General features: G+C 35.1%; 2 protein-coding genes across 2 annotated transcripts; one reads left to right on the top strand and one right to left on the bottom strand.

Annotated features, from left to right (window-relative positions):
• Nucleotides 1-256: 256 nt before the first annotated feature.
• On the bottom strand, nt 257-6,923 carry LOC132560402 (uncharacterized). The gene is made up of 4 exons (XM_060225069.1): nt 6,852-6,923; nt 3,499-3,805; nt 2,798-2,999; nt 257-2,444 (listed from the first exon to the last, which is right to left on the bottom strand). Exons 1-4 carry the CDS (start codon nt 6,921-6,923, stop codon nt 257-259), a joined length of 2,769 nt encoding a protein of 922 aa, XP_060081052.1.
• A 5,308-nt stretch (nt 6,924-12,231) lies between these two features.
• Nucleotides 12,232-20,083, top strand: LOC132560396 (CKLF-like MARVEL transmembrane domain-containing protein 7). Its single transcript, XM_060225063.1, has 4 exons — nt 12,232-12,384; nt 17,045-17,242; nt 17,658-17,756; nt 19,892-20,083. Exons 1-4 carry the CDS (start codon nt 12,232-12,234, stop codon nt 20,081-20,083), a joined length of 642 nt encoding a protein of 213 aa, XP_060081046.1.
• Nucleotides 20,084-20,423: the final 340 nt, after the last annotated feature.

Here is a 20,423-nt window from a genome sequence, read left to right as displayed (position 1 = left end):
GTTATGATAATGTGATGCAATTTACTATTATTACACAACTCAGTATGAGTCAAAGTAGATAAGTCTTCTTTTTTTCTTTTGTATTTTAAATGTTGACATTTCATATACACAGAAATTCCATCTGATTCCGGGAAATCTCGATACATTTTGTAGAACTTTGTCGAAACAAATCTTTAAATGACCACACCAGTGGATTGAAACACGGACATTCGTTTAGCTAACAATGTGAGTGTATGAAACCATTAATTGGTTGGCGTCATACCATTGAGGGCGCCACGTACTCATCCTCAACGGGGGGTACTGCCCTGGTCATGTCCATGTATGCTGGTTCTTCATTAGATTTAATAACATCACTGTTCGAATCTACCAGAACCTCAGATGAATGAGTCTTATTATGAAGCGAGTTCACAGCTGAAGGTTCCTGGCTGAAAATATTGAATGGGTCCATATTGTCAACGAATTTTGAGTTTGGCGTTGATGTGGTGATGGGGCTATTAACAGGGTCAATATTAGATAAATCAACTGAATCGAAATTGTCCGAACTGTTGACTTTTTTAATAGAGGCCATAATTTCATAGCATGTTGTGTCCAACGTTACGGGCGATAAAGTGGACTTGTTCTCCGAGGAATCAGACAAATCTTGATTGCTTTCAAAGTCTATCAAGGGGCGGTCATATTTTGTCATCTTTGGAAAAGGGTCCCATACAAAATTACCGTCAGGCTTTGCATGGAATACCAACTGATCTTCTGATGTTCCTTTTGCACTATCAATGACTATCTCGTGCGATTTGTTCTCTGGTAAATCGATGGCGACTAACATTTCCACAGTCGGAGGAAAGCAAGGAGTCTTTGGGGATATTGGTGACAAAATGTCTGAATCACTGTGGCCACTAGTTGTAACAACAGAATCGTCCAAAAGTTCTCCAGTTAGCAAGTCAAATGAGACTGTCTTCTTGGGTTCTTTTTGAACCTCATCATAGTCTGAACTACGCGCAACAGAGCGACGTTGAGAGGCACCAACAAGCACTGAATCTACCGAATGCCTTCGCGGGACAGTATCCTCTTTCATAGGGGAAACGGCCACATCAATCGCGTGATCGTTTTTAACACTTGTCTGCTCGTAAAGAGTGTTCTTCTGCATGTGTTTTAACATTTGGAATGTCGGAATTTTCGGGAGAGGAGAATCATCTTCACCATCAGACACAGATGACGATGACGATGTCGATGTTACGGATGCAGTTCGGCTGTGCGTACTATTTCTTTCCCTTAAAAATCGGGAAAATGTTACTTTTCTGCTGCTAGATTTAGACTTTTTGGTCTTTTTCTTGAACTCTTTCCGCCGAATCGGAAGCGATGTAGGTCTGTCTGGCAAAGACGGTGGTACGTCGCCGGGATTCACTCGAGGATCCATGCCGAGGTACTTATTCAGGTCTTTTCGGTATTTTTCAAGATCTTCGTATTGTGTCTCTGTTTCATCGTTAACATGACTGTCATGTTTAGGATGAGAATGTATGTCACTGTAGATCTCACCGTGGTCATCTGCAACTGCAGAATCGATGTTATCATACGTTTTGTTTCCAGTCGATAATTCAGTGACGATGAGCACGTCATTGACCGCGGCACTGATAGACTCAACGCAGGATGACGTAGATATAGCGCTGTCAAAGGAACTATTGTTCCTATGATTGGCTTTTAAACCAATGACTGTCTGTCGTACAGGTGAATCTGATGCATCGCACGGTACAAAACCGGAGTCATTAGATTTGACAGAACCAGACCGAAGATCTTGGTTATGATCCAAACGATTTGGGATATTTTTATTTTTCTCAGAGGTAGGGCTTAAATCTACATCATCATATCCAGAAACGGAGCGCACGATGTTGACTCTAGAATCCTGCGGTATCGGACACTGGACGTGACTGTAACCGTAACTGTCATGATTCACTTCTACAAACCGTTGGTTCTCCTTGTCGTGAATAACTTCCGTTGAGACAATTTGCGGCGATTCCTTCTTAACATCAACTTTTGGTGCTGAAGGAAGTGCAAGTTCGTCATAACAGCTTGTTAAATCGTTATCACCAGTAGGCTCCAGTTTAGGTAGCAAGCGCGGCGGTTTCGGCGGAGGAGAAGTTTCAAGTGAAACAGAATCCTGTAAACTCTCTTGGCTTTTCGTTCTCAACTTTGTACTATCGGAGGTCTCACTCAAGCTGTCAATGGAGTCAATGGATCCATTCAGATCTTCTCTGCTTCTCTCTAAAAGCATTTTATATCCCTTCTCACTATTAGAAGCCGAGGAAGTCCTCCCGCGCCCTTCTAAAGATCCTGCTGAAAATTTCCGTTGTCGCGCTTCCACAGCGCGTGCTATGTTCTTTCGGATACACTGGAATATATCCAGGACATTGCTGGACCTGAACATGAATTTGGCTTCACCAAAATCTGATTTCCTGCAAGAGAATAAACTGGGCATGAAATATTTGAAATCTTAATATTTTACCCTTTCACTCAAGCTTTTTGTTTGGTTCTGATTATATGCATTGTACGTCTGAAAGATTCAAGTTCATGGTATCAAATGTATTTAAATACTTTTCTGTAGAAAATATCAATTTTTAAGGGATTTTTGCTTTCATTACTTTCGAGGTACGTTCAAAATAAAATTCATAGATGAATCTCTTTTCTGTCTCTGCGGAAATGTATCCTCCTTTTTTGGCAATACCGCCATTGAAAAAGGAAATGAAAGGGGAATTCCGTTTGATGTTAATACACAAATGTGTAACCATATGCCTTAAAGTGTACTTACGCTCCTGATTCAATAATGAGTATTTTGGAATTTCTTTGATCAAGGTTGAATCGTTTTAAATTGCAGAGTTTCCATGACAGCATTTGAGCCTTGGACATAGCTTTAATTTTTAACTCCTGTGGAGAAAGAATCATCCAATATTCACCACTAAGGGAATACTTCCTGGAGTCTTCGTTCTCTTCAATTATGACTTGGAACAAATCTGCAATATACAAATTTAATTTTGGATGTTTCTTTCCTTCTTTCTTTCTTTCAAACGAACGAACGAAAAGGAAAGGGCGAGTACATCACAGAACTATGTTCGAAATTAATAATAGAAAACGTAGATAAACGGTTTTGGTAGGATGTTGACAACACAGTTTAATGTTTGGAATATATGAATGATAGATGACCCATATGGGCCTTATCAGTATGCACTTAAGGAACACTTTTCAGTCAAAGCTTCTTGACAAAGATATAATCGCAAAAACGAAAGCAATAGGGTTTTGTCGAAAATTGAACAATTCGTTTATGTCTGTTTTGCTTTTAATTACTTTGGCAACGCATGGTCCTTTCCCAACTTTGTTTTCAAGTGATTTGTTTTATAACAGGGCACATTTAAAGCCCGCAAAATGACTTAAGGCTTTGCCCTCCTTCCATCCCAAAAAGACACATTGAGGAAGTATGCAATTCCATAGCTAGTTGGCTGTTGATAAATTTACCTTTTCCATCCGGACCAGGAGGAGGCCAGAATATATATTGAAATGCTTTGGCCCATTCTACTGTCTCTGCGTCAACCAGGGATGCAAGGCATATTACTGGGTATGTTTCAACAATCTCAAACGCACATTTGTGGGTCTTCGAATTCGCAGATTGGATGCAGGAGACATTTTCAAATATGTATGTGAGTTTGTCCTGTGACGACTTGGCAGCAGAGCTCTCGTCGGGATAAAGGTCTAACTTGGCAGCAAACGTTCCTTCAGAGATGTTGCTCATTTTGTGTAAAATAGCCCATTTCATTCTCCATGTCTGAAGTTTAATTCACATAATACAAATTGTATTTTTCATTCAATTTTGTACAATATATACATATTCATGTTTAAGACCCTTGAAATGTTTGAATATCGGAATATAAACGCTTTGCGTAAATGAGAATGACAGTCAGATTTGAAATTAATAGACGTTTCTAGTCCCATGTATTTCCATTCTTATCAACATGTAACACCTTTTAATTTTTTGTCGAAAGCGCAGTAGATCGAATGGAATTTGAAACTGTTTTAAAAATTATTCTGGTAGAAATAATATTCTGTAGTGATAAAAATAGCTCATGAAAAACAATTGTTTGGAAATATAATTATCCAATAATAAATCATTTGAACAAAATATAATATTGTGTACTATGCTCTCCCTGTATAGCTATTCTCTGATGTTGTGTTATCGCATTATCTATAATTGTTTCAGACAGTACTTTACAGTCACCATCGCGTTATATGTGTACTTTTGACCCATATCACACAGGTTGCGTGATTTAATCATGATAAAATATCCCTGTATTCAGATACAAGTCTTTCAATGAATATTGCATGTCACTGTACTTCTCCTGAGATTTCGTAATCGTAAAATGTGATGAGGTGAAAAAATCCAGTACAATAACAGGAAAATGTCATCTCGAAACTCGGTTAGAAAGTCTACGTCATAATTATTGTATGGATAACCAACAATACAATCTGTTACTAACAAGCATATCGGGTAATACAAGCTATAAATGTTCAATGAATTAAGATAGTGTTGGAGTGTGACGCCAGAGACACATATAGCCTTGACCTCATCGTGGCCAGATGCATACAATTACATACCGCGAACGACTTGCGACAGTTATCAATTCCTAATACCCTAACGTGGATTCAAATTAGTATATCAGTGTTGCTTAATTGAAATCACATGCCCTATAAACAATTAGTTTTGTTTTTAATCATACATTGCTGGGCCATTGCTGTTATTGCGTCTGTCATTTTGAAACAAGGGGTGTTGTGTAATAATACTTTTTCACTAGATGTGATTTATTTCATTAGCTCCCTCTACCTCATATGCTCTTTTCGATATTCAAATATGTTTTAGAATTGAAATTTATGAACTCTACCATAAACCATCATTTTGTTATGTTTTTGAGTGTGAATGACGAGACGAATAAAAACGGTGTCACATTTATCACTGGAAACTTTCTTAAGTGAGTTTTTTCCTTTTATTCTCTATTTGAAGATATCAATTTAAAAAAAAAAAGAAAAAAAAAAAGGTTCTACTGCACAATTTGTAATTACCTGGATATCTCTTTGCCGTTCCTGCTCTTTTGATATTATTATTTGATACAAATAATGTATATCTATTAGGCATATTCTTATCTTTTGCCTATTTTATACCGTTTGACATTGTTTACGGTAACTCATTTTCTTTTGTAAATGCATAACAGGATTTGACATTTAATTACATTTCAGTACGTAAACAAGGTCATCTTTACTCGACCTGCCTGTATCCACAGCTGTTAATTCAAGTATGTGTTTCTATTCCGAACCACACCACAATTCGGATGAATTAAAACAGGCGGCAGTAATTTTCTTTTAGATCAACCAAACTATTACAACAATGAATCATACAGTGATCAAATCACATGATTGTCAGTATCTTGTGTAGTAAGGAAGTCAACAAGACCTTGTCTAGAAGCCATAAAAGTCAACATACAGATTTATTGACCTCGCTTTATCTTTCATCAAGTATAAACATCTTGAAGGCCGTGGACATCACCAGCATTCGTCTTAAATGATGCATTTTATTTATCATTTTTGTAGATATCATTGTATAAGATAATGCTAGGTAATGATTCATACCAATTGTGAGTACTACCGTTCAAATGTCAATTGTTGAACTGACCAGGTACACTGTAGTGTTTTGTCAGTGCCTATGTAAACGTACGTTATTTGTTGTTTACACACATTTATGTTAAGTTGTAAAATAATACTGATAAATAGTAAACAAAGTCATTGATGTAACAACAATTGAGGATAAAAAGATATGATTTGATTGTGACGTCAGTAAAGTTGTAACGTCAAAACTATAACGGTTATCAAAGATATCAATATACTATAACACGTTTTGGCTGAGTGTTAAGATTGGTTCTGCACGGTAACTGCTCTCTTGGTGGGCATGACGTCATTACGGTATGACGTCAAAATCATATCCGGTCAAAGCTGGTTTACTGGTTTATCGTTGATCGAAATGCTGTCTAAGCAAATGAAGACTTATGTCTAACAATTTTCGAAATAAATGAAAATTGTAACATCTACATATTTTTCAAAGAAAGTCCAAATACTTGGTAAGAGAAAAATGCCATATTTGTATAAACGATCAGTTAAACTTACGCTCGTTTCTTGTTTTTGCGAAATATATTTATTGTTTCGAGGGAATGAAACTTTAGGCGAAATAAGGCAAATACAAGCTTCCTAAGGGGGGAGTGCAAAAGTCATCGGCAAATGTGTACAGTATACCGCATGTGTAATATAAGGTCGTCACAATCCTGTTCGGAAGAAGAATGTTGGTGTACACTTTAACCAGAGTACATTTGTATACACCTCAAATGAAATGTTGTATTTGTATCGAAATTAGGAATTTTACTTTGTATACTAACATATCGATCGACCTGTTTGTATTCATGTTGTATTCAATGCATTGATGCGATTGCTGTTTATATCTTTTTGTTCTATGTCAAGAAGATTGCATTATTTCAGTGACGCACGACATTCGAAATGAAAAACTGGTTTTTACTACAAAAACGAGAGATTATGTCACTTAAGATGCAAACTTTCGAACAGGATTTAAGCTTTTCAATAAATACAAATTAAACCTTAACTATTTGTTGGTGTTTTCATAATGATGACGTTGATAGATATGTAAAACATGATCTCAAAATTATATTAGTATTGATGCACAAGTTGAAAAATCCATGCAAAGCATTTAAAGACAATAGAAACAGAAAATAACCACATTACTTTTTAATTACGGGTGAAAAATCCTGTCCACTTACCTTTAACTTCCGTCCCTTTATATTTGAAGGTTGTTTGACTTGAAGATAACCTGACTTTTGAAGGCCGGACATTTTACATAAAAAGTTTCTGGTCTTCTGTGTGTATCAAACCATGCGACAACAGAGCGTAGTTCCAAATGGTCTTTGAAACAAACTTTGCAAAATGACGATTGTTATTGCAATACGAATGTTATTGATATAATATTAAGTTAATATAACCAAAACTGACTAAATCATGACTGTGCTTGGATCAGTGTCCCTGTACAATCCGTAGTGTCCGGGTGGCTTCAGAGCAAATGAATGAGGCGATTGCTACAGTTTAACTATATCACCGAGCGGTCAAAATCTGCCCGGTGTTTGGTACTAATGTAGTCCTGAGTGATAACGGTGACAGCACAGCCTAGAACGGGAACAAAGTGTCAATATGTAGGTGACCCACTACCTTGTTAGTATTGATGCATAGTAGTATTAAGTGTAAGGATATTGTTATCAAAGAAGGAGCGTTAGTGCGATTTTCATATCAAATAAGACAATTTATCTATTGAAATATGTATAGAATTTAATTGTTATGAAAATAATGCAGATACTTTGAATTCTTGAATTTTGAATTGAAGTATTGTGAAATATCAAAACATGATTTGCATGAGTGTGTTGACGTCTCATAAATATTGTGTTTACTGGTAGTTGTCACATGGTTATATGGAAGTGTATTCATTACTTCAAAAAACGAGTTTGCGTCATACATCAGCGTGCAATGATGCTGTTCATCTGTCAAATTAGGTACATTAATAATGGACTATTTCGGTAGATGTATTGAATTATTGATCAGCACGATTTTCGATTAATTTCATGTCTTTGATGTTTGACGTATAGTTTTTATTGATACTTCAGAATAGTAAGTTTATTTGATGCGATTTCAAGTTCACGAATCGTTTTGGTGTTAATGTGTCGCTGTTGAGCTGATATTCAAGTTCGTGGTCACGATATTATGTTTTATGTTTAGTGCAAGTGTAACACACAACATAAGCTTCGAGAGGCGTAGGTTGACCAAGATATGGTCGTCTTAATAATAATTTCATCTGGAACTCATATTTCCTTGTGTGGTATGAGGCTGAATGTGACCAAAATTTACACACCGAGCGTCATCGATGAAGCATAGGACTCTCACCATTTTGGAACATATGGTCTTATTTTTCATCTACTTATCATAGCGTGAATATTTGTTTATATTTTGCCAAAGATTCGTCGATTGTAATTTGAATTGAGATTACGTTGACATGCCAGCTCTTTCTTGTTTTGACTGTTGTGCATGTTTTTAAGAATGGTATATATCAAATTACATTTTCGTTCATGTATATAAACATCCTAACTAAATAATTGTGATAAATTAAATCATGTGATTTCGATATTTCATTAGAATGGGATCCAAAAAGTGAACTGTCACATTTACCTTAGACTTTAAAACCAAGAATTCATCAAATATTGGTACTCTTAGCAAATATTATTATACATTGACCGTTTTCAACTGAGGAGAAATATCTGTAGACATGACCCACGCATGAGTGTAACAACGTTGAGCTGCATATAAGTTTTAGTTGCAGCGTTAAGATTTTTTACATGGTCTTAAATATTTGAATGTTTAAGACTACTGCAGATAAAAATATATCATGTCAATATACATTAATATGTTCAACACAGACAATCATGGAACAAAAACATTGATACTTGCTTAACTTCCTACAGACAGCATTGTATTTTTGAAGGGAGCGATTGTCAGAATCAAACTGTTGGTGGACTATTAGTCCCCAAGGTTTACTCTAACCTGTGTGCCACGTTTTCATTCATTGGAATTGTGGCACAAATCAGATTATATACATATACTTGACGTTCTTCTGAACTGATCAGATACATGAACGTTACGAAAGTAATTGATTCGCCCCAGCTGATTCCTAAGTTGCCTTCTAGATTTAAAATTTAGGCCCTTATGGTCACTGACGAGCCTAGAAGGACGAAATAGCTGTATGATGCAGCATCACTGACGAGTCCTAGAAGGACGAAATAGCTGTATGATGCAGCATCACTGACGAGTCCTAGAAGGACGAAATAGCTGTATGATGCAGTTTAAGTAATTGTTTAGGTCTACTGTATCTTATCCTAATTTTTATTAAAAGGTGCTATTCACTTTTATATGTCTTCCGTACAATATTTCAGGCAATAATTATAATGTATAAAACTCCACTCTGTGTACATTTTAGGACAGCAGACATGTTGATAATGAACTTCAGGTTGATAAGTGTATATATTTAATGTCATTTTGATAAATCCAGTTTATGTCTATTTTTAGAAAATGTAGGTTATGATTATAAAACAATGTGCTTTAACAAGGACAGTTAATGCAAAGGTTGTAGCTCTTTCAAGTTTCATATATCGCTATTTGTAAGATGAAATGAAACTGCGAAAAATTATGTGAAGACGAACAAGTGAATAGCACTTTTTAATAGGAATTTAGATGCAGTAGAACCAAACGATGTATTAAACTACATTATACAGTTGTTTCGTCCTTCTAGGATTTATCAGTGATGCTTCTTAAATCTTGATACTTTGGCATCGACTGAGGAGAATCAAAACTGCCCGAAGATAATATCACAATTCTAATGGTGAGGTTCATTAGCCCTATGATTAAATACATTCCGTATTTGTTATATCATCTAATAATTTCGTAATAACGTCAAGCATTTGTGTCTATTTTGAAGTGAGTCACAATTCAAGTGAATAAGATTAATAGTCCACCAGCAGTGTCAGATCACCTGCAATATTAAAGAATGTACAAAGTGAATCGCACCGTGTTATAGAGAAACATAATGCTGTCTATTAAAACTGCTCCTTATATCCTTTGTGCTACAGGCTTTTGGTTGATTGGGTCCCGAACAAAACAACCTAACGGTAAACCATTTGGTGCTTTTAAAATGTTTTCATGATAAATCTTATCCATAACAAATATGATGTTACCATAAAAATTATGACAAATCTGACCCCTCACTAAAGATAAAAATTAGCCCAACACATATCTATATTGTATAAGTCTGGTTACTAGGTCACGACACCCAATTAGTCAAACAGTTTGTTGTTAAAGATAGTATAAACAGGTCGCCACAGGTAAAGTACAGACTAGTTGTATTAAATAGTTGATAGTTAACTGTTTATGGGTCATTTAAAAAAAAAAAAAAAAATTTTGAATGATTATTTCAACCTTGTTTTGTATTCTACATTCATTTGTTTTACATGTCTTAACTATTAGACAAATACATCCTCTTTTTTCTGCACTTCCCTAATTTTGATTTAGGATTTCTATACGTTTGCTTTCCAACATCTATTGAAAGTCGGAAAAGGAACAAGTTTATAGTGCATTTTATTATTATCTTTAAATTATTTTAAATACAAAAACTATTATTTGATTTATGACTTAATGTGTTTTACTCTTGTCTTCAAACAAGTCATGACTGTTTTCAAACTCGGCTAACTTGATCAGAAGCGGTTCGTTATATAGGAGGTGTACTTTTTTGTCAAACTCGGATAACTTGATCAGAAGCGGTTCGTTATATAGGAGGTGTACTTTTTTGTCAAACTCGTCTAACTAGATCAGAAACGGTTCGTTATATAAGAGATGTACTTTTTTGTCAAACTCGGATAACTTGATCAGAAGCGGTTCGTTATATAAGAGGTGTACTTTTTTGTCAAACTCGGCTAACTTGATCAGAGGCGGTTCGTTATATAAGAGGTGTACTTTTTTGTCAAACTCGGCTAACTAGATCAGAAACGGTTCGTTATATAAGAGGTGTACTTTTTGTTAAACTCGGCTAACTTGATCAGAAACGGTTCGCTATATACAAGCCATACTTTGTTGGCAACATTGAAATGTTGATTGAAATCAATTATTTTTGAGCAGTTCCAATTTCATTGTTTTTTTTAAATTATCTTATATAGGCATTTAATTATCTTGGAAAAGGGACACGAAAACGAAATTCAGCACTAATATTAAGAATCTTGTATTTAAAAGAAATGTTTTTTTTATTTATGTTTTTTCATTCATTGGTTCATAATTTCATAAATTTAAAGATCAACACGAAAACAATGTAAATAAAACTTCGATGACAATATATGATTTTACATCATACTATTTTTACCGATTACAGTCGATATTGTTTGTTTTATCTGGTGTGTAATGTATACTGTTCATATTCAGCTTACTACAATGGGTGAATCAGAACTATTTTATCTTATTTGGAAAACGTTATCAACAGTGTTATCTCCGGACACTACCGTAGATTAAACTATACTTTACAGTGACTAAACCGGGGCATGTTATTAAAGAAAACACAGACGTCTGAACGGTAAGTCATATTACAAATAGAGATATATTTTATTGTGTTCTTGTAAATTTCAATATTTATTTCTTATTTACATATATATGGTCTGTAAACCAACTATAAGTGGTAGTTTTATTCCTAACTTTTATCATTAGGAGTAAACAACCGTGTTGTAAAGCTCCTTACACTTTCTGCAATATATCAAGCAATACTATACTTTGTGAAAAATGTATGTTATTCATATATTTCTTAACATGAAACAAGTCTAAAAGAGTGTAAATGCCAAAACGTGTTTAGAAATTAAAGACAATGGGGGCGGGTATGTCTCTATAGTCTACAAGAGTTATCTTTCTTGATACGTAAAAGCGTCAATCACCATGTTGATCATCTCGAAACGTTTTTCGTACTATCATAAAGTCAAAATCATTCGTTTTAGGATTTTGAAATAAACAAGTGTCTGACTTAAAACCTTGTTTTATAGACAGGATAAGTGTCTTTAATTTTATCAGCCACAAATTGTGAATTTGAAGCTAGTTTTACATTCATTTCATCGCATGATTGATTATTTTGTGAATAAGATGAAAAAAGTTGCAATCTGAATCATATCAGAAATATTAAATTCTTTCTGTAATTAAATGTTTCTATTGTGACGTCATAACAGAGTCACGGGTGAGTGATGTAATTTCAGTATCAAATGATAACGTCAAAATAAGGACCATACAGTCCATATACCAAAACACTACATTGGTGTATTGATAGAATGACAATGAAGCCAAAGAGCTGTAGCAGACAATGGCATTGTACCAGAAGATGATGATGATAATAATGATGATGATGATGATGATGATGATGATGATGATGATGATGATGATGATGATGATGATTTAATTGGTAATATATTTCTGTACTTATCCAGTACCAATTAAGTATATTTTACAGAGATAACATAGGATTAAGAATCATGCAAGATTTTCAATTTTTCTTTTAATCCAGAATTTCCATCGCTTAACATAATGATGAATGAAGAAAACGTACCCAGAGACCAACCGTCCACCACAGAACCTGAAGATGTTGATATAAAGAATGTCAAAGTGGGCGCTATCACGATTCCACTGAATCTAAGCTATGTCAAGAGTCCTTTAGGAATTGTAACAGCCGTATCAGGTGTAAGTGTCTCGTATATGGTACAGTATGGTCATTTCTTTGAAAAGTTTATTTTGTATAAATTATATATTAATTAATAGTACATTAATTGTATAACCACTGAACAGGAACGGCGTCATTGTGTGTGTTGGGGAGTGATGGGTGGGGTGGGGAACCGTGCAATTCGAACAGGGAACACTGGGTAATACAGCATGGAACTTAAAATTATACCATGCACTGCGCTTCCGTTACCATCACCTTCCTTGACGATGCATTAACTAACCTTCAAGAATCGGTATAGATTTCTTCTAGAAGGATAGAAAATCGCTATCTGTATTTTCTACTACCTTCAGATCTACAATACGTTTTCTCATCCCTTTTTAGAAAACAAATACATACATAAACAACGAATGGAATCAAGAAATAGATAATTGCGAGAGAGGATACCATCAAGTAACCTTTATATCTGAGAGCATCAGCCAAATTTACCACTGTGCTACGATAACGTTGTTTGGTTAAAGACAATATATACTGATGGTAAAGAATTGTTAAGGTTTTTTAAAACAAAAAAATAAACAAAATGCTAAAAAAAAAAAAAAAAACAAAACACAAAAACAAAAGCAAACAAACAAGTCAAAACATTACTCCTGCAGTTTTTCATTGCTGTCGAATGATATCAATTATTTGAAAGAGGCTCATATATGACTTAACTGTGACATTGGAATGAAAATAGTTTATATAAAGAAAATATGCACCAGATTTAGGCAACCGTTACTAACTTGTTTCAAACCATTTAATGACAAACAAACAAATAGGTTTATATGTAAAACCATACACGACACTGTAATAGGTATACACAGTTGCTATATCAGCATTTCTCGATGTTCCAATTACCAAAATAGCGACACTTTTTTTTATCCTTTTGGACAGCTGTTCTTACAGCTTAAATGATGACAGGAAGACCGGATTTTTCCGGTAAATCTAATTACTCATTTAGATATATTGTTCACTGTAGACACCGTAGGGTTTCTTTAAATCGTCCTTCTGAGGGAATTAAACGTCCATCTTCAATCTCTTTTCATGAATCTTTCATATGAATTTCTGACGTGTTACTCTGTATCACTTCAAAATCAATTGATAAAGCGAACATATCAAGACGTACCTTAGATATGTTAATATTTTTTACAAAATGTATGTTTAAGGTAGGTCTTCAAACAGAACAAAATGTGGTTTTCGTTTCTGATACGATAACTTAATTCAACGCTTAAAAAACTATTTTTCCGTATAAGCTGGGAAGATTTTTCGAAGGTAGAGATGGTCCCCTGATGAAGACTGAACACATCAATGAAACTAGAGTTTTTTCAAACAGGAGCGGTATTGTAGATATTCTAAGGAAATGGTATCAATGCAATCATTACCTACCGGAAGTTCGGAGAGACTTTTGGAAAAGGTATGTCCATTTTCTTGTAAATGTACACAACCTGGATCGCGACACTGTAAACGGGAAAGTAATAGATACAGATATACGATTGACTTCTTCACAAGATATGAACACGGATGAAGCACTGAAACAAGCTGTGAAGCTTCTTAAGCATTTAGTGGACGATACAGTTTTCCCCGAGAAATGTTGGAACCTTATAGAATGACAATATTCAAGGAATTCAAGTGCCTATGCCAGATACGGAAGCTAATGTATTTCAACACGCTGACGATATAGCATTATATAAATAAATAAATAAATCAGGATCCAAAGTTGATATCGAGAATTCTTAGATAAAGAGTATTTGGTATAGGCAAAGGCATTGGCACGAGTCCCCAAACCCACAGTCCATATATATTTATTATGTCATCATAACACATAGCACTTATAACATATAGTAGGCCGGGCCAAATCTCCGTCGATATACTTGCACTCGTAGAAAGAGACGCTCGTGAATTTTAAGTAAATATTTGTAGCTGATGTATATTCAAAATCGAATGTCAGAAAATGTAAGTCTCTATATGGTAATCCTATTCAACATATTTCGACAATGTGGTTTCGGATGGTATTTGACAACCCAATGACTTGCCACAGTTATATCATCGCTGTTATTTTTAGCCAATGCCGACTGTGTTAACTGTTCTTTCAATGGAACCGATTCTTGAGACTAGAATTGACAAACTCACAGTATTGAATAACGAATGGCGCCAGTGTTACTACTAAAATCAGTTGGATAAATGCCCGGTAGTTGCGACGTATTACTTATTAATCGCATCCGATGATACCACGTATTCCAGTGTTTGATTACCTTACGGTAAGTGATAGTATACGTGTTACTTTATTCTGTAATATTAATGATCTTAGTAGGCGATATAAGAAGTTTAAACGAAGGGATATAGATTATTCAAAGGGGCAATTTCACTAATTTGAATCGACAATACCATCCATCAATTCGTAGTTGGTCGCCCATTCCTGATGTTCAAGAAACAAATATTTTATGAAATTGAGTCCCGACAGTTTTTTTTAATTTGAAGTAGACTTACGTTAAAAATATTGGCCAACTCGTAGTACATAAAATACCACCAAACCTAGGTCAACACATCTGTTGACATGAAATATAAGAAACAAAATTCTCTTTATTGATATACATTACTAATAATATTACATTTGTTAACATAGAAAACATATAATAATATTACATTTCTTCACAAGGAAAACATAATAATATTACATTTGTTGACAAGGAAAACATATAATAATATTATAAATGTTGTCACGGAAAACATATAATAATATTACATTTGTTGACAAGGAAAACCTAGAATAATAATACATCACAAAAATACATGATAAACATATGTATTTTAATAGCCCAACATGTTACAAATTATAGCAGACACTTTTTGGGGGACTTCATTGTGAGTAAAGAAAATGTGATGTTTTATTTGGGTACTCCATGATGTCGATCCCTTGAGTCTAAAGTCGCTCCTGTTGCGGTTTTATTCATCAAGTGGTCTTGATGCTCCTCCAGCTTCGTGCTGTATCCTGCTGATTGTCAGAACCACTTGGAACACTCTGGTGATATCATATATTTTTGGGTGTGCGTGACGTATCTCCTTCAGCTTCCTATGACATGATTCCAAACATTAGTGGCACTGTGAATCACCCAACATCTTCTCCCTCCAAGAGTAGCACGGTAGCTAATGCGAAAAAGTCACTTGATGTCATCGTTCTCTCTGCAAAGTTGTTGATGTCCAGTTTGCTGGGCTTTACCACAGAAGCACTGAATAAAGTGAAAAAGGCATCCCCTGATGGTCACCCCGGAAACACTTGATGTAGGGCGACGTTGACTGCTGTCACGAAGTCAACAAAGACTGTCTTTAGGGATGTTAAAGTCAGCCGTGATCATCTAAAATAAAGTCAAGAAACAGTTATATAGTTGCTTAGTCTTGTAGGAAAGTAGCATGTAAACAAGCGGGGTAATCACTTCTAATTAAATGTGGTGGGGTATTTTCATGAGGTCGATGACTTAGGTAATTAAACAATAGCATTAACCTTAATTAAACATAGACATCTGAGCATTAACTAATGATGAAAATACTTTTAAATTCTAACTTGAGTAATTTAGGAACATTAAATAAAAATTGATACAAGTGAAGACTGCTGTTATATAAAAATTTGCATATACGTTTATATCATTTCAGCATCATAATTTAGACATGTCATGTATAAAAGAATATATAAAATTTCAATTAGATTTAACCCCCAACAGATTAAATAGCAATCATTTTTTAAATCTTTTTAATTTGTCGTATTTTTCTATGTTATATTAACATTAAGTAAGATTATGTAAAACCTTTATTATTTTCTCAACTCAAAATGACATCAAAATTGACACCAGCTTCCAATACAAGCTAGGTGGCACAAACGCAGGTAAAACACCAGTACAACAGAGGTAATACGTGAGACTTCATATGAAATAGACTATAATGCTTCTAACAACAATCCTCTGTCTATTCTGTTTCAAAAAGTGGGTAAATCGGGAAAGTCCGAACTCATGACCCAACAAGGAAGTTCGAGTGACAAGATGCAGCCTAAACAGCATGTTCGTTGATGAAAGTCAAAGGTCTAAATATAGATCAAATGTCCTACCTTTTGGTACACGATTCACCTCCCCGCGTTTGTGAATCTATGATATTCCTGTTCAGATTGATGAGAAATTAAAAGATATTATGACACTAAGATTTTTTTTCTAATTGAGAATATGAAGCTTACGTTGGTTATATCGTCTACAGTAGTTATGTGAATACTAGGTGATGTGTTGTCTCATTATTGTTGTTGTACGAATATTAACCACACTGTCTGATTTGGTGGCAATCGCTTTCAGAATGGTTACATTACGCAGATGGGAGGGGCGGTGTGAGACAGGGGAAATGGAACATTGATCTATCTACTTATTATGTACGACTGTCTGAATTATGTCGGTTTGTTCTAAAACATGTTTAGATAATGGGGGTCAGTTTTGTATAAATGGCGGGTTTCGGTAAAAGAAAACAAAAATTTTGTAAATTCAATTTCAGTTGCTTAATTTCAAATTTCAGATGAGCCATAATCATTATATCCCCCTACCTTTTTTCTTTTGTTGTTTTATTTTCAGCTTTACAAATACCAGTATAACATGAGGTACTTTACGTTTTACGCAGATTCTATCCCTGCTTTGCGCTATCCTTGTGTCCGCCAGTTACAACATCAACTGTTATGCCGGTTACGGATCTACCTACGACTTCTTTGAGTTCGTTTCTACGTCCTGGTTCATTCTCACCTTCTTCCGTTACATTATATTCCTTCTCACAAACAAGAATGGTGTTCTCTGTGGGTCATTCGTGCCATGGACTCTATTGGTGAGTGTCCATGTAAAAATTGTAAATCCTGAAGTCATGGGAAAATGTATGATAATGCTTATATAAAATATTCCAAAGTTACATATTTCTATACGAGAAATCGGTCATTTCTACTAAATCGTCAACCACAATTCCGTTTAAAAGTTATTATTAGCCTAAAAGAACTTGACATCATAATACACTGGCTAATATACTGTAAACATATTTATTGTAGCGAATGTATTATTCTAGCACCTTTTTGCGGTGGAAATAGTGTGCTACAATATATTTGCGCTAATTGTTTGTCTTTCTTAAAGAAATTATTGTGCGTGTGCTAAAACCTCGTTCAAAATTTTTAAAGCACTAAATTTCAGCGACTGCCGTATGATGAGCAAGTGATGGTATGTAATAATGATTATTGTTTTTCTTGTTGCAGATGATGGCCAACACCGCTATTTATATCATAATGTTCTTTTTCGGATCCATCGCGATGGCTGTCAGCTCCTGTTGGAGAGGGGGCTACAAAGCTTCAGCGGTAAACTATTATATAAAACAACAATTACAATCAAAATACCAAACAATGTATGAAGTTTTACCTATGGAAACCCTTAAATAGATATTATTGTGACACAACCAGTGGACGATTCGAGCGTGACGTTTCGATAACTAACACAGTCACCTTCATCAGACAAATGACCAGTGTGGAGCGTACGAGCACTGACGTACGTAGTGTACAAAATGGTACGGAATCGACCGACTTTTTCGGCTGTACCATAACCAAATGGAAACTAAGATTGAAAATAGTTTGACGAGCAAGTATTTAGATTATAGACCAAAACATGCACAAGATGGTAATGATGTACTGTATTTATTTAGTTACGCTTTGTTTAACACTTGGTCATAGATGTGCGAGATTCTGTGGCCCCCTGGTTCCTATGAAGTATCGGCCCGTTGCTGCGTACCCAGATACCTTCCTTAACCAACCGCCTGAAAAAGTTGTTTTTCCTGTCGACTTTTTAAAAAAACATTCAGATTGTTTTTCTTGTCAAATTTTTACCGACAATGGTATAATCCATTGCATGATTTCTGACAAGCCATCGATGTCAGGGATAACAACTTGTCTTTATGTATTGTTCTTTTCCTTGTTGTTTCGTCTTTTTGCTTTTATAAAATTCGTTGTTAACTTTTTGGATTATGCTTTGAATGTGATTTTGTTCTTGCTTCTTGCCTTGTTCTTCCGTAAAACGAAAGGTCCACGTTTGTTGAGCAAGGTTCGCACAAAGCCTAATTTCTGGTGTAAGGGGTGATGCGATCGGAAGTTGAGGTATTGGTCCATGTGTGTCTTTTCCCTACAAACCAATACTTTGATAGAACCGGCATTTTTTAAAACTATGATAGTGTTAAAAAATGACATCGTTCCATTGCTTCGTTGCCCACGGGTGAATTTGTTTGTAATATCTATCGATATACTCGGTCAAATTTATGTGACCCTTGTTTACTACTTCTAATATGTCATCAACGCTTCTCCGTGTGCTACATGAATAAGTTGGCCACAATCGGAGACACGGTACTGTCATATCTGTGACAAACCGTTGTTAATAGATGGTATATCGGAAGGCAAAGTATGTTGTTGTAAGCACAAATTCTAGTTAATCCATGATGTCTTGGATAGGTGGATTTACGTTCTTTCGCCATGACCGGTCTTGCTCTCGGCGACTTCGAATAACAAGGGCTTTTCTAGTGGGTGTGTTTGTGACAAGAGACACTACATCATGTGAAATGAATTCCTGGTTGTTTGTGATAAGTTTACTCTCCAACCTCTATGACAGAATGTTAAACAAAACATAGACGAATTGACTACAATACATTGCTACTGACTTGCGTTTTTTGGTCTATTATCTGTTTACCATCTCCTCACAATATTTTCGACCTTACTGTACAAAGGATTATAGTGTGGCCGAAAAATGAATTCGATTCCGTACCATCAGGTACACAACGTACGCCAGTGTAAGTATGCTCCACACTGGTCATTTGTCTGATGAAGGTTATAGTGTAGTCATCGAAACGTCACACTCAAATCTTCTACTGGTTGTGTTCTACTGACATTACCTACCCGTACACAATGTTCCGAAAAAAAGGGGTTGGAAAACCCTTTTCATTCATAAGACTTGATGATTCAGAATAATGAAAAAGTTAGATTAATGATTTTTTTCTTTTGTGTGTTAGTAATAATTAATATTTTTTAATGTTCTTTAAATGATATTTGGCCAACATACCAGGCCACACTACGGAGGCACAGAGGGGGCATCCGGGTAAACATTTTTGCTATGACATGAGCGCCTAGTAGAAATTTTGGACAGAAAAAAGACAAAAAGAAAACACCAAACAAGCCATTTCACTGATTTTATTACGTGTGTACGTATTAGAATATATATATATATATAACTGAATGCCCTCACTGTAATTTTGGTAACAAACAACCTATATAATGGATTTTGGTTTCAAAGTCACAGAGTTCAAACTCATGACAGGAATATCTATAGTACCATATAACATGCTGGACACTCTACTTTGTGGATATTAAGGAAGTAATATTAAAAATATTAAGAGATAAGCAAGTTGGATCACACATAGTGCCTGTAGATAAAATGCATGCTTTTCTTCACGCAGGCGTTCGGATTTTTCACCACATTCACTTGCATTGCCGAATTGGTTCTACTTCTGTTCAGACTGCGAAAAGAGCATGAGCCAACTCAGAACCGAATCCTCATTTTAATGGGCGTCCCAGAATTAAATCAGCGAGGTGCTCCACCACCCTACGACCCCGAGAGTAATATGGCTGCAGACCCACCAAAGTACTGAACTTTCATAATTATCCATAATTAACTTTTATATGTACGATTGTTTACGGTTATTTGAAGTAAATACTTATTGGATAATATCGTTTTTATTTTCTTCTTCTTTTTTAAATACGTTTTTTAATTCATTCAGAGCAATTTATTCCATAATTAGAATAGATTTTCTAATTTTCACACAAAACACCAAATGAACAGTATTTAAGAATACTGCATGTGTACGCAGCAAATTGTTTCGTGTCTTTTTATAATCAATTTAAGCAGATGTTTTCACTTCTTACTTTGATAGATCAGATTATTTGTTTTAAGTGAATTGCATGTTGACAAACATACAGACGTCTTGTGTG

This window comes from Ylistrum balloti, unplaced genomic scaffold (genome assembly GCF_031769215.1).
Source record: "Ylistrum balloti isolate Yb309-2 unplaced genomic scaffold, AGI_CSIRO_Ybal_v1 Utg371058, whole genome shotgun sequence".
In the NCBI taxonomy this organism is placed as follows: Eukaryota; Metazoa; Mollusca; class Bivalvia; order Pectinida; family Pectinidae; genus Ylistrum; species Ylistrum balloti.
This window is presented reverse-complemented; position numbering and strand designations above follow the sequence as displayed.

Excerpts from the sequence above, each read along its gene's own strand:
- LOC132560396 (XM_060225063.1), top strand. The coding sequence starts at position 12,232 with ATGATGAATGAAGAAAACGTACCCAGAGACCAACCGTCCACCACAGAA. Across the intron at positions 17,243-17,657 it reads TCGTGCCATGGACTCTATTG|ATGATGGCCAACACCGCTAT; the intron begins GTGAGTGTCCAT and ends TTCTTGTTGCAG. Across the intron at positions 17,757-19,891 it reads GGGGCTACAAAGCTTCAGCG|GCGTTCGGATTTTTCACCAC; the intron begins GTAAACTATTAT and ends TTCTTCACGCAG.
- LOC132560402 (XM_060225069.1), bottom strand. The coding sequence starts at position 6,923 with ATGTCCGGCCTTCAAAAGTCAGGTTATCTTCAAGTCAAACAACCTTCA. Across the intron at positions 3,000-3,498 it reads TCCTGGTCCGGATGGAAAAG|ATTTGTTCCAAGTCATAATT; the intron begins GTAAATTTATCA and ends TGTATATTGCAG. Across the intron at positions 2,445-2,797 it reads CTCATTATTGAATCAGGAGC|GAAATCAGATTTTGGTGAAG; the intron begins GTAAGTACACTT and ends ATTCTCTTGCAG.